General features: G+C 35.9%; 2 protein-coding genes across 7 annotated transcripts in view; one reads left to right on the top strand and one right to left on the bottom strand.

The window, feature by feature from the left end:
• LOC106155014 (uncharacterized) overlaps positions 1 to 12,208 on the bottom strand; it is a 40,824-nt gene extending 28,616 nt beyond the window's left edge. The window contains exons 1-4 of one of the 6 annotated variants that reach the window (XM_087003456.1): positions 12,103 to 12,208; positions 7,647 to 7,669; positions 7,517 to 7,562; positions 1,813 to 2,043 (exon numbers count right to left, since the gene is read on the bottom strand). In XM_087003456.1, coding sequence (XP_086859582.1) covers positions 1,813 to 2,043; positions 7,517 to 7,562; positions 7,647 to 7,669; positions 12,103 to 12,136 — 334 coding nt within the window. In that variant the 5' untranslated portion in view covers positions 12,137 to 12,208. Of the gene's footprint in view, positions 1 to 1,812; positions 2,044 to 2,361; positions 2,823 to 3,933; positions 4,547 to 7,462; positions 7,563 to 7,646; positions 7,670 to 12,102 lie in introns of those variants that run through there. The other 5 variants (XM_087003450.1, XM_087003454.1, XM_087003451.1 and 2 more) reach the window with 5 other exon arrangements.
• LOC106150784 (uncharacterized) lies at positions 7,668 to 11,521 on the top strand. The gene is made up of 2 exons (XM_087003458.1): positions 7,668 to 8,793; positions 9,099 to 11,521. Exon 2 carries the CDS (start codon positions 9,555 to 9,557, stop codon positions 11,187 to 11,189), a length of 1,635 nt encoding a protein of 544 aa, XP_086859584.1. The 5' UTR covers positions 7,668 to 8,793; positions 9,099 to 9,554; the 3' UTR covers positions 11,190 to 11,521.
• Positions 12,209 to 14,093: the final 1,885 nt, after the last annotated feature.

Raw genomic sequence — 14,093 nt, 5'->3', positions numbered from 1 at the left:
TTCATCAGTTCTGTAAGTTTCAAGTCAAAAGGTAAAATGGTTTTCCACTTATCGTGTTATCGGTGCTGCATATATGCTGAAAAAAGTGAAAAAACAGCATAAATTCCCTAAAAGTGACCCGATCATGCTGATTTTCGAACTTGACCTGCGTATTATGAATATTCATCAGTTCTGTAAGTTTCAAGTCAAAAGGTAAAATTGTTTTCCACTTATCGTGTTATCGGTGCTGCATACATGCTGAAAAAAGTGAAAAGACAGCATAAATTCCCTAAAAGTGACCCGATCATGCTGATTTTCGAACTTGACCTGCGTATTATGAATATTCATCAGTTCTGTAAGTTTCAAGTCAAAAGGTAAAATGGTTTTCCACTTATCGTGTTATCAGTGCTGCATATATGCTGAAAAAAGTGAAAAAACAGCATAAATTCCCTAAAAGTGACCCGATCATGCTGATTTTCGAACTTGACCTGCGTATTATGAATATTCATCAGTTCTGCAAGTTTCAAGTCAAAAGGTAAAATGGTTTTCCACTTATCGTGTTATCGGTAAAAGTGCACGGCGACGGCGACGACGGCGACGGCGACAACAGACGCAGATGATGGCTATATGTACAGACACATCTGTGTCTGTACATAAAAAAGGAAATAATGCAGTTGAATCCCTTTTCCAAAAATCTCCTCAATTTCAAAACAATCTCCAAATATTCAACCATTAACCTGAATTAGGAATATTAATCCAGAGGAAAAGTAGGAACAACACTTTTATATGTGACACCCATTAGACCTTGAGCCTGGTTTGGGCTATGAGGAAAGTCATACAAAACAAAAATGTCATAATAAGCTGACCACATTCCAAGTGTCAGTTATTTGTTGCAGAGCCCAATCAATTCATATTCCATTCTGTAAGATTGTTAAGCCTGAAATATGTGGTATGAGATAAACCTGCAATCATCTTTATCCATAAACTTCCACAAAGTCCTAGGCAGCAATGAAATATGTTGCAATTTAATGCAACTTGCCTTGTCCTATCCAGTGTGATAGACACACATGTAGTCAGAGCATTCAATATTGTGTAATAACATTCTGGGCTATATAATTCAGGTGAGGAAGTGATTTGTACTTCTATTCACTGAGGAGTCAGGAGGCTCACACCTCCCTCATACTGCACAATGTGCCTGGGGAGGAGGGGTGTTCACAAGCACTCACGTGGGAGAAATGTCTTACACCCTGTTCCCATACCTAGATCAATCTAGCAGGATGCAATTTAGCAAGAATCCCCTCAGAGATGGGTTGAGCCTGCTAGATTGATCTAGGTAAGGGAATGTGGTCTTACTTTGGTGAATCTGAGGATGCATTCCTCTTTGCCCCAGGTCTCTTCATTAACACTGAAGTACACAGGTGGTCAAGTGAGAGACAACCCTAAATCTATGAATTTCACACTGATCTCAAGCTTAATCTGTAGACCTGTGTTTTATAAGTTACTGGCATGATGTAATGTGAATATTGTTCAGTTTTTCATCGTGCCAATTTATTTCATTTCAAAAATAATGTATGAAAATCAGTAGCAAAACAAAGTGACAAACACTACATAACCACTTACTTTATGCACTTGAATCATCTGCACTAATCAAAGACCATACTGTTTTTCATTATAAAGGTTTTTTTTTTTATCTTCTTCTAAGGGGAAGAAAATTTTTTTAATTTAAAAATAAGCCTCACAACTCTGAAGATGGGAATGAAAACCGTGAATAAAGGAAGAATAAAGAATTTATTATTAATCAAAAGGTTACTCTTCACTTCAGGAATTACCTACCTTGTCCAAGGTGTGTTTTTATTTTGTTCTCCCACTGAATCACAGTTTCTTCATTATTAAAGGCAAAAGTCAATACTTGGCTTTGGCATATCACAGACATGGTATGTTGCTCACGCTCTATGCAGAGTCCTGTCTCTGTTCCTAAAAAGTCCTCTAGAGAGTGGGTGGCTTTTTCCTGACCACTTTTGTATCTGTCGTTGCTGTCTTTGTACAGGGAAATGTGTAAACGATCTAAAAAGGTAAAAACAAAATATTATCATAACAATTTTATCAATTACTTAATACAATTTCACAATATGTCTTCAGTGTATCTTCTGAATTGTTGTATTTGTAAGAGTTTATTCATCCATTTGTTAACAATGAAAAAAAAAGGTTCCAGATGCTTTTCTTTCGAGACTGCCAACTGACCATTATTTGTTCAATTAGATTTTTTTCGATTAACTATTGTTCTCAATTGAGTCCTTATGCTTGCACTCTCTACCAATTTACAATTTCTACTTCAATTATGTTTTAACTTCCCAAAGCCAAAAAAACTTTCAAAAAAATAACCTTATCTCCTCAAAATTTATAATGAAACCCACTGCACACCTCAGCCAGACTGCTCTCTGTGAAACACCCTTTTCTCTCTCTAATAGTCTATTCTGAACACTACTGTTCTGTACAACCTGCTGAAACCAAGCTGGAAGTAGCCCTAGTACACAGCCAGCTTACTCCTAAACAGTAACCCTTTCCATGTTGCAATTTAGATTGAACTGCTTACAGTACCTTTCTGTATCAGGACTGGTAGGTGGGCTCAACATGTGTGGCATCAGTGTTTACCCCTTAAACAAACCGAACAGCCCCTGGCAGGAAATCAAGCCTTAACTGACAGACATCATAGAATGAAGTGGTTCTTTTAAGAAAAGAGAACGGCAAAGGGAATTGTTCAAACTGGAGAAATCTGTTCAATTTGTGTCTCTTTGATTACGTTTTATACTTTGTACATCTATTTCAAGATTAGTCATTTGAATTACTATCTATAGTTTGAAGATTGGGCTTCAATCCACAGCAGTAACACACTAATGAACATATAATGTCCAGACAGAATAAATAAACAAAAAATGAAAGGTAACTTATCCATTCTATGTAATCATAATTTGCAATTCAGGTTATACGTGAAAAAAACATGTACTTCACGTACTTCAGTTCATGTAACATCATAAGCATCTCTAATAATGTACATTTTATAATATACTTCCTGATCCACATAAATATCATTATTCCCTGTCTCTGGTGTTTATAGCCAGCTGTGCCTTTTATACATTTAATTGATCAATGAATGATAAATCAGGGTGTGTCTACCCATAAAATGAGTTGCTACTTCCTCTAAGATTATTCAAGGAACATGCAGAAAATTACCAATACACACATTTTCTGGACATAAATCTACCTATCAACTGCCTATTACTAAAGTCATCAATAGTTTTCGGTCCAAAATTATGTAAGTAGATTTCTACAAACTTCTCCATGCAGTGTACATTATATTTGTGGAAAATTAACATATTATATAATACTGACTTCATATTTCTTTTTTATTTTACTTTATTATGTGCTGACAAGGCTAAAATCACTTGGGAATTAAGTATGAAAACACTATACAGACATGGGATTGTTTTTCATTTTACCATTTATGGTTATTCACCTGCTTCAAAGATGGGACCCCACAAAGAAAGACTGCTACAAATCTAAACCATCTGTGCTCCACTCCTAATGAGATGGTGAACACAAAAAGCTTCCATTGATAAACTGTATTATTAAAGGCACCTGAACTAATTAAAAAGAGCTGGTTATGTTTATTAAGTGAAATTTTCAACATAATCAGAGAATCCATTAAGATATCTCTCTTATTCTCACTTTCCTTCTTTTTAGGTCAATATCAAGACAAATTCACTACAACCTTCTTGAAAAATTTTATATCTATATTTATAGGAGTTTGATCAATTTTCTTCCTTTTTTTCAGCACATTTTAGATGATGAAAAAATCAGCACCTTCTGATCTAGCAATTTATCTTAAAAGCCAATTGTTACAAAATAAAATTAAGTACTACAACATTTTTAAAACTGTATTAATATAATCCTTACTAAAGTAATAACTCCTAGCCAGAAACTGCCATAAAATGGATTTTCCTTGGACCATTTTCCATACTTTCCAATGGTTATAAATGAATGAGTTCCAACATTCAAAGTTAGTTGATCATATATATATATATCTTCTTTGTTATAATTTCCTATGAGATTATTATGGAAGGCAGCTATCTGTTAACTTCCAGGTGGTCCAATGGCAAGTACAGATTTCAGAATAACTATGATAACTGCTGTTTTGGAAGAAAAATGGAATTTGTTTTCAATGTAATGATAGTGGAATTTTGAATCTCGTATGAGAAGTTTTTATCCCTTTAACTTGTACTTCCCAAGTCCACAAGCAAATTTTTGTTAGAGGACGTAAGAGATTCAACTGACCCTGAGCCCCAGGCACCTCAACTTATATTGAAATCTCAGGTGACTATAATACCCAGTAGCAATAGGGACACTGGAGAAGGATATGTTGCATAACCACCTCCCACCTATTTATCAGATCATCTTTAAGACACTTCCTAAGTGTGATGTGGGATAGATTGCACTGCATGAGGTTGGTCCTACTACAGTGGTCTTAACAAGCCTTGATGAGCTTGTCCACTCAAGGTACACATCATCACTAATGGGAATCATCTAAGATAGCCAGCACTCTTGGGTTAAAAGTCGACAGATTTTATCCATGCGTATTTTGTCTGGTTGTTTTGTCTTGAATTCTTTTGAATTGTAGTCTTCTGTAAAAAAGTTCACACAAAATTCAAAACATTTTGGGTCATCACGTCATTTATGTATTGCTTTCTGGGAAGAAATCCCCGCCATAAGAGCTTCACCCTGATCACTAAAAAAGTTAACCCCACCTGGCATGGATTTGTGTACCTTTACTAGTCTTGCATGACATCACACAGTCCAAATGGCCTTGATTGAATCCATTTCGAACAATTCTAATGTAGTCCTTACATGTGTCTGTGTATGTAATATGAAAGGATGATCAAGAACTGACTGATTTTGAATGAAAATATTTACAATGGTTACTTTCTTCAAAGAATCAAGTCTATCAATATAAATTTTGTAAATCAAATATAAACTACCTTTGGCAAATTCAGCAGTGTACTATGACATCAACAATTAAATCAGTTAAATATTCACACTGATTCATTACACACATCAGCATCAGTTTGATATCACTACAAGGTTGCATTTTATTCTGCTGTGCAACACTCTGTGCACAGTTGTTGTGTTAATATTGAAAAGTGACCACTGGGCAGGACTCTTTCCTGTTATTCAGCTCTATTGACCACAGACTAATGTCCAACATTCCCTCAAGTTTTAATTAGCACTTCAGCTGGGAATTATTCACAATTTGTCTCCAGTATGGCCTATGACCAAGAATACATGTAGACTGGCCTAAAATATCCAGCAATGCACTGTGACTTTATCATGCTATACTATGATTTTTTGATTTAATCATTTTATGTTGGGGGAGGTGACTCTGCTATTTTTACTTTTTCTATACAGCTTCAATTTCCAAAAGGCAGTCTACCTACAGCATAAAACATGCATTAGATGATATCAAAGTCCAAAAGTTCTAAGGTGATTGAATATCATAGTTGATACTTCGCTTAAAATCTTACTTCTTGTGGCAAAGACTGTGAATGGGATAAGGGTCATAATAAAGACCTTAAATATGGAGTTTGAATAGTTATCAAGCAATAAAAATATAAGTAATGTCACTAAAATAAGTTGAATGAAAATTAACATAAAATACAATGCCCAATATTAGCTTTAGAGCTTATGCATCTCTAACAGCACACTATTTCAGAGGCTTATGAATCAAGCCCTGCTAATCAAACTTTATACACAAGGCTTACATTGGTCAATTCCCATCAAACATATTACTTAAGTTCAATTTTCTGAATGGTTACCAGACCCTGAACTATTAGCCTGCATACAAGCTTATCATAGATATTACATCACAAAATAAAGAAAAATATTGGCATAATGCAGATGGGTCCAGTCACATGAAACCAAATTTAAGAAAAATAACACTAGTGCTGTACAATTACTGCTTTGGCTTTGATGGCACAGCCATGATAATTAAGAAAGCCCATAAAATCACATCAATCTAAAAAAAAGAAAAAATCCTGCAAATGCACAGTGTTCTGTTGACATATTTCAACAGTACAAAAAAAAAACAATTATAAAATATTTGATTTAAACATGAACCAATTTAAACACCATTTAGCTCAGTGCTAAAAATTGTTAATTTCTTCTACCATCAGTCGACAGATACTACAGACTTTTTAAATCTGCAAGATATGCCAAATACTGACGGCACAGTCAACTATGTTAAATGTTCTGCAAAGTGTCCCTCAAATATTGTGCTAAGCTATTGACTGCCCATTCGCTTGATTAACCACATAACTTATGAACACATATTGTGTGCTATGGTGTTCAATTAAGCTGTGAAAATAGGGTGTTTAGGATAGGCAAATACAGGGCAAAGTTCAATCCAGTGCATAGAGACTCTAAATATGTGTAAATATGTTGTACCAGAAAATGAACCATAATAACCCCTAATAGTGTGCCATTTGACAGATTGTGCATAAAAGCTTTTCTGATAACTCTGAGTTGCATATGGCAGCATATATGTTTGTGTACAAACAAAACAGTGTACAAAAATGATAAGCTGACATTCCGCATTAAATACCAAATTTACATAGCTCTCTTTCAGTGGTCATTCTTTACTTTTTTCTTTGACCGAGTCTTCCTTTTTCTGTACTACCACTGACCTGACTTTATCACATGAATGTGTAACATCGTCTGTATAGAGACAACTTAACCACAGTTCTACATCAGGATGTTTCAACAATGCATGTCCACTAATTAAAATTACACATACAGAAAGCATTTATGATACTGTTAATGCATTATGAATATACTTAAAGTATATAATCCCTCAACAAATGGTACACTAATTGTGGAAGAACCATTATTCAAATTCATTTTGATATCATTCAGAACTGAGCATTATATTAGCATAAAGGAGAGAATCTCTGTAATGCAGGCATATTAAAATAGCAACAAATGAATCATTAATATTTTTCATGGTTAAAAAGCAAACTGATAAATGATGAGACTAAAGAATGAAACTTGTTATTCAGAATGCCATAATCATTTCAGTGTTTTCCATGTGCTATGTAATAATGAAACAAAATATTATTTCACAAATATAATTAAATTTGTCTAGTTTTATAACAAGCGGTTATAAGTCGTAGTCAAGTTTGGTTTTATAGCTCAAATGTATGAACTTTCAAATATATAACTATATTTCTAAATTTACTCTAAAACTTTATCGACTATTGGTTCTCCGCGTTCAACGCGTGGGAGGGGTGAGTCAAGAGAGACAAGGGTAATAACTGCGTGCATTGTCATAATTTCATATAAGAGGTGATTTCTTCGTTATCGTTCGTCCATTTCAACAAAACAAATTTATGTCTGAAAACATTTCGATTTGGAGCTCATAAATTTCGCGACTTACATATTTGACAGACTTTCTGGGTGAGAATAGTAGTATCATAGAAAAATCACCAACCTGCGACCGGAGAAAGCTTCTTCAAAACGCACCACCTCTGTTTCCACTGAAATTAAAAGAAAACCAGTCAATACATGTTGGTTTCTTTTGTGCTCAAAATGAACTTTAATGCAATTTTCCCATTACTAACCTTCTTTCCATCTCGAAATCTTAGACTCGCCCTTCAAGAAATCGACGCCTTCAAGAAATCGACGCAAACCGGAAGTACGTGCTTTTTTTCGCTATTTTTCCCGGCATGCTCTGCGTAAACATACTGCGTAGTCAAGTAAGTTGTAGCGTCTGATACAAAGTATCGAACGCAACATTTAAACTTTTGTTTATAATACAAAAAGCGTTGATAACGACCTTACACATGTTGTAGAAGAAGTTAGTTGAACAGAAATAATGTTTACTTACATAAATTTCCGTGCTTTTATGCTCTTGTCGACGTCCTATTATTTGCGCATCCTTCGTATGAGTAAATTTAATTTATCATTATTTGTTGTCGCCGGTGAAACTTTGTAAGTTCAAATGAAGTAGAAAAATACCACATTCATCTGCTTTATATATTCTAGATTTTTAAAATTCTAACAGGTGCGTGTCCTTTGTAAGAAACGTTACTGGCTGATTGATGTTTTCCACATATTATCCCAGCCGTAATTCTCTATAGGGTTACCCTGGATGTTTATCACCTCCGTATTACCCGACGTAGTATTACAGGTAAAATGTACACGGCTTGTAAACACATTGCATCAAACTTAGTGATAAACACAAACCTTGAATAAAGGCATCTTAAGTATCCAAATGATGTCCTTTGTTTTTGTCTCCAATTCATCTCTCTTGTGAGTGTAAATAAAATCGTCCCGATCAATTGTAGTTAGCTAGGATTGTTTTCTTGTTTGAGTCAATAATGTGTGTCACAACATACGTACACATGTAGTAGTTTGGTGAATTGCCGCTAGAGACCCTTACAATAGTACTGTTACAAGACGGGTTACGTACGTAACTGATATTGAAGTTTAATTTAAAAAGAAATCCTTTAGAATATCCAACTTTAGCAAAGGATGGCCTAGTTCTGTTTGTTTATCTAAAATAAAAGCCCAAATTATGTGTGTTTACATTTTAAAACAACATTAATTAAACCAAAAATGTCAAATCAGTTTTCAGAATGCCACGGAAATATAACTTAGAACAATTAGATGCAGCTGTTTTGTCTGTGCAAGCAGGCACGTACACGTTGACTGAAGCGTCACGCGCTTTTGGTGTGCCAGTAACAACGATTGGTGACCATGTGTCAGGTACCGAATCTTAGAATATACAAGTAGTGACTATAAAAGTAATGAACCGGTGAACAATATACGTGAGCATATACGCTGGTAATGACGGTATGAGTTGCATTTTATGTTCGTATTAATAACAATAAAAACAAAGAAAAACTAAAACGTAAATTGGTTTGTAAATAAAAACGTTTTTATTTTAATTTTATGAGTATTTGTTGTTTAATTCTTGCCTTGGGCAAATTCTCTTTCCTGTCCTGCTCTTAAGGTATATCCTGTTTCACTTCATTTCTCTGTCTCTCTCTTATATGCGTCTATCACAAAAGGAAGACTGAAGTTTACACCTAAGAAAAAACCGTTAATGAACCCAGACGACGAGGAAGCCCTAATAGCCTATGCTATGCTTATGGCTGACTGGGGTTTTCCTCTGACAAGAGACCTGATGGGGCACTTTGCAAAAGGGATCATGAAAGAAAGGGACCCAAATGTGGAGTTTCTTGCATCGGATGGTTGGTGGTGGCGCCTTAGGCAAAGGCACCCCGAGCTCTCTCTAAGAAAGCCGGGATTAATCAATAGGTGTGCCTGTGACTGAAAATAATAATGATTGTGGTAATAATAATGATGGTCATTGCAAATTCAATTTTTTTACAACCTAAAATGTTCACATATGAGTGTGGGCTTTTTTCCTCCATTTAACAAAGGCATTGTGTTAAAGGTACTTAAAGGCAAAATCGCTGTGCTCTAACCGTTCTAGAAAATTATTTTTCAGAGGCAGAGCCGTCATGTCGCAGCCATCCGTTGCAGAATCGCATTTTGATTTACTAAAAGAAACCCTCGCACTGCACAACATTACCGATCCAAGTAAAATCTACAATGTAGATGAGACTTACTTTCAGTCTAAAGCAAGCTCGAAAGTTGTCGCCAAGAAGGGAAAACAGTTCCCATATGAAAGAGAGGTAACCAATGCCAACCATGTTACTGTCGTGGAGTGTGGCAGTGCCGTTGGCCAGCTGCTGCCACCGATGATTATATTCGAGGGCTGTCCCCCAGCACCTGAAGCCATACAGCAAGGGCCGGAAGACGCCCTTTATGGCTCCTCTGAGTCGGGGTACATAGACTCTGACATGTATTTGCAATGGTTTGTCAAAATTTTCTTGAAACACGCCCCCTCTGCCAGGCCCTTGATATTGTTGCAAGACAACTTAGCAGCCCATGCTTCCAAAGGTCTTATTGACAGTGCTAAGGAAAACAACATCATTTTATTTAATATCCCAGCCCACACTTCTCATTTTTTACAACCCCTGGATCAAATTTTTAAAGATCTAAAATTGGAGTATAGAAAAATTGCAAAATCCGCCAGTCTTTTACGGAAAAACCTTCTTATCACTAAAGCAACTTTTCCAGCAATTTTTAAATCTGCTCGAAGGAAAGCACTAACACCAGAAAAACTATCAGCGTCTTTCAAAACTACAGGGATATGGCCACTCAACCCAAAGGCTATAAAGGCAGATAAATACATAGAAAACGACAGAGCACATAAGAAGACAAAGACAAGTGGAGACGTGTGCTGCCTCATATTGGAGTGCAGCGGTGACGACGAAGAGAGAAAAGACCAAACCACTCAGACATATTACGATGACAATGGACAGCCGACAGACAAGACGGACTCGATGACGCAAACAGACTCTACTGACGCGACACCTGTCTGTTACTGTGGTCACATATGCAAGATTGAGCAACACCCAATGGTGAAGATGGGCATAGTGTCTCCAACCATCGCGAAAGTGCTGATTGTACCAGCAGAAGGGGCACCCATGAGAAAAAGAAGATTTGCAACAGATTATAGTAGATCGCAAGTACTGACGTCGGACGAAGTGATGGCAGAAAAAAGAAGAAAAGAGGAAGAAAGCCAAAGGATTGTTCAAGAAAAACAGAAGAAAAGGGAAGATGCCGCTAAGCGAAGGATAGAGAAGGAGGAGGAGAAGAAAAGAGCGGGCGAGGAGAGGGAGAGAAAGAGGGCTGAGGCACACGATCGAAAGGCACAGAAGGCCTTGGAAGTGGAACGGAGAAAAGAATTAAGAAGACAGGAGAAAGAGAAAAAGGAAGAAGAGAAAAGGAAAAGAGCATATGAAAAGAGGGCAAAAAGAATGGGCATCGTGGCAGGAAATTTCTTCATTGAAGAACCGCGGGAAGGAACCGTGGCACCAAGTAGACCTACACCCCGTCGGCCGGCACCGATATGTACCGTATGCAACGGTATGGAGCCACCAAGTACTAGCACAACTGAGTTGGTGGAAGAAGTGTACGAGTTTATTCGGTGTGTCGTTTGCAATGCGCAAGAACATCTTTCTTGCGCGAAAACACCCACATTTTTGGACGTTTTTTTATGCCATAACTGCTGGCAGGCATCAGAATAAAAGAGTATTGGTTTAGTTCTTTTCAACATGTATATTGTTTATTATTATAATTACAGTTTTTCAACGTATTAATATTACAGATAAAGTAATGTACATAAATTTGTGGCCCTTCATTTGCCCCTTCATGTCTGTTGTAAATTCTGTCGTCTGTGATTGTTTGTTTTCTGTCACATTGTTCATCTTGAAATGATAAAATGTGTGTGTATTCTTTTTTCCGTTTTGATTAAAATGGGGCGGTATACGTAATTAGGACTACCTCTGTATATTATAAGATTGTAGTGGAAATATAAGTGGTCTTTGAGAAAAGTAAAATCTTTTATGACCAAACACTATTTGTGAGTCTAGAGTTCGTTCTCAGTACGTTTACTTAAGTTCAATTTCTAATACACTTTCTATAAACATATATGACGCCTTACACGCTTCAGACATCATTAAAAGCCGAATTCGTGAATCGTTTGAACTTTCTTGAAATGCTATGAAAACATGAGACAACATTGAAATATAAATCGAAATAAAAAAACAAAACTTAGTCTTAAATAGCTTTTTTTACTTTAAAAAAAAACTATATGCGTGGTTTGCAAAGTCATTTACTTAATATTTTGATAAAAAACGAAGTCCTTCTCAACAGAAAATCATCCAGCATCTTCCCAAGCACAATGGAATGACGTCACGACGCACTTCCGGTTTCCGTCGAGATCTTGAAGGCGTAAGTGTTATGGTTTGCAGTACATTCAGAGCGTTCTATCTCAAAATCTACACAACCAATTGTATTGAAATTTACAACATTTATTCTTTACATAATATCGCACCTATGTGCGAAATCTGAGAGCTTGAGCTTATATACTTTTTCTACAGTGTTAATTCAAATTTGAAAATGAGCTATTTTCCGTCGATTTCTTGAAGGGCAAGTCTACAGGACCTTCTTCTATGACATTACTGTCAGCCATGTTTCTCTCTTGTTTGAATTCTTCAGCCTAAAATTTGGACCAGCCGCTGATTGGTTTATAAGCTGCCATGAGGTGCATGACGTACCGTCGAGCAGACGAATTTTCTCCAGCGCGTAACAAGGACCATTTGAAGTTAATGTTAGGATGTTGACTTTGCCTTATTTTGAGTTTCCGTGTAGTTTTCTTCAAGATCTTTACCTTTCTTTAATTTTTCTTTTTTTACTATATGAGACAATTAGCAAATGGAGTAAATAAATAAAGTCCAATTTTGGGCATCGCACATATAGGCATGCATTAATTGATGGTGTGTGTTATTCCCATTTGTGTATTATTTGACCTATAATAGACGTTTAATCTTAGAGCCTACAGGTAGGGCCCATCCTCAGAAATATATTATTGTTGTTGTTGATGATGATGTTAACGTTGTTGCTATATTTGTTGTAGTCGTTTTTTTTTTTTTTTTTTTTTTTTTTTTTTTTTTTTTTTTTTTTTTTTGCTGCTGTTACTGTGGTCGTTGTTGTTAATATATATATTTATTTATTTATTGTGATCTTCATTAATGGTGAAATTCATCATTATCAAGTAAGCTTATTAGGCCTATAATTCTATGAAGGCCTACCTGTAGGCCTAGGCCTATATAATAGGCCTACATGTATAGGCCCTATAACTTGATCTTGTCACAATGTATTTAGCTCTTTTAGACAGCAGTGACTTGCCACCTATATTGGCTGTAGGGGCCTATATATAGGCCTCAAACTTTCCATAGGTGGATCTAGACCCCCATCTTGCTGCAAAAATAATAGCTTTTCAAAACTTTAATTAGGCCTACTCTTCCATGTGGAGTGAGTTATGTCAAATGTGTTAGGTGAGAGAGTCGGATTCAATTAACGCAATCACACTGTCAATTAGAAATTGAACGGTTGTTCTTCCTTCATTAGTGTTTGTCGTAATTATTGTGACACAAGCAGGTCTAAGAATGTCTATTTGTATTACACCTAATTGGCAAATCAAAACTTAGTTTAAGAATACCAGTTTGCATGATGCCGAGTTGATATTCATTTGTAGGTTTAAACTCACTTGTTCAGGGACCTCTCTTTTGAAAGGTATTTATTTATTTATTTATTTATTTATTTATTTATTTATTTATTTAACTTAGTTTAAGAATACCAGTTTGCATGATGCCGAGTTGATACTCAGTTGTAGGTTTTAACACACTGTCATGGTTAAGGGACCTCTCTTTTAAAAGGTATTTATTTATTTATTTATTTATTTATTTATTTATTTCATTTGATCATTAGTAGCCTAGAGGAGCGAAAAGAATTGGTGAGGTAAGATGACACTGTGTTATAAATCACACTAGATCTACATCTTCAATTAAAAATTTAAAGATCATTTGTAAAACCAACTAGCTGAGTAAAATCTACCATCAAAATAAAGCGCGGGATCACTGCAGCCTGGGTATAGGTTAGGGGGGATGCTCCTACCTTAATGAAATTTTCAATGAATTAAGATACGATGATGCTTTCTGGTAACATCTGGAAGCACGTTTGCTCAAATGTTACACAATGTTATTATCGGTATACGCACTTAGCGTATGAACAGCCAATACCGTGACCAAAATAACCCCTTACTTGATCTAACGCTTACATACTACCCTCTACCAGGGTCACTGATTGATTTTTAGCGCTACGAAAAAGTGCACATAATTAATATGTGACCCCGGTAGAGGGTTCTTACATACCAATGTGACCTTTTTTAAGACAGGTAAACTCGCCGTGCAACACGCAGTAGTATTGTTTTTGTACTCTTTTGATAAACATGACCATTGTCTGGCAACATACAGATTCTGTAATGTGGATTATGACCAGAATTTCGATCTATTAAGACCAATAGGAAATGGAAATACACAGGACAGGTAAATAAAGCAAGCTGCAGTCAAAACAAAGCAATTGGTCAT

This window comes from Lingula anatina, chromosome 2 (genome assembly GCF_051362555.1).
Source record: "Lingula anatina isolate TDL-2025a chromosome 2, LinAna3.0, whole genome shotgun sequence".
In the NCBI taxonomy this organism is placed as follows: domain Eukaryota; kingdom Metazoa; phylum Brachiopoda; class Lingulata; order Lingulida; family Lingulidae; genus Lingula; species Lingula anatina.
The sequence above is the reverse complement of the archived record's forward strand: the minus strand, read 5'-3'. Positions and strand labels throughout refer to the sequence as shown.

What these genes read in the sequence shown, in the direction of transcription:
- LOC106150784 (XM_087003458.1), top strand. Translation starts at nt 9,555, where the DNA reads ATGTCGCAGCCATCCGTTGCAGAATCGCATTTTGATTTACTAAAAGAA.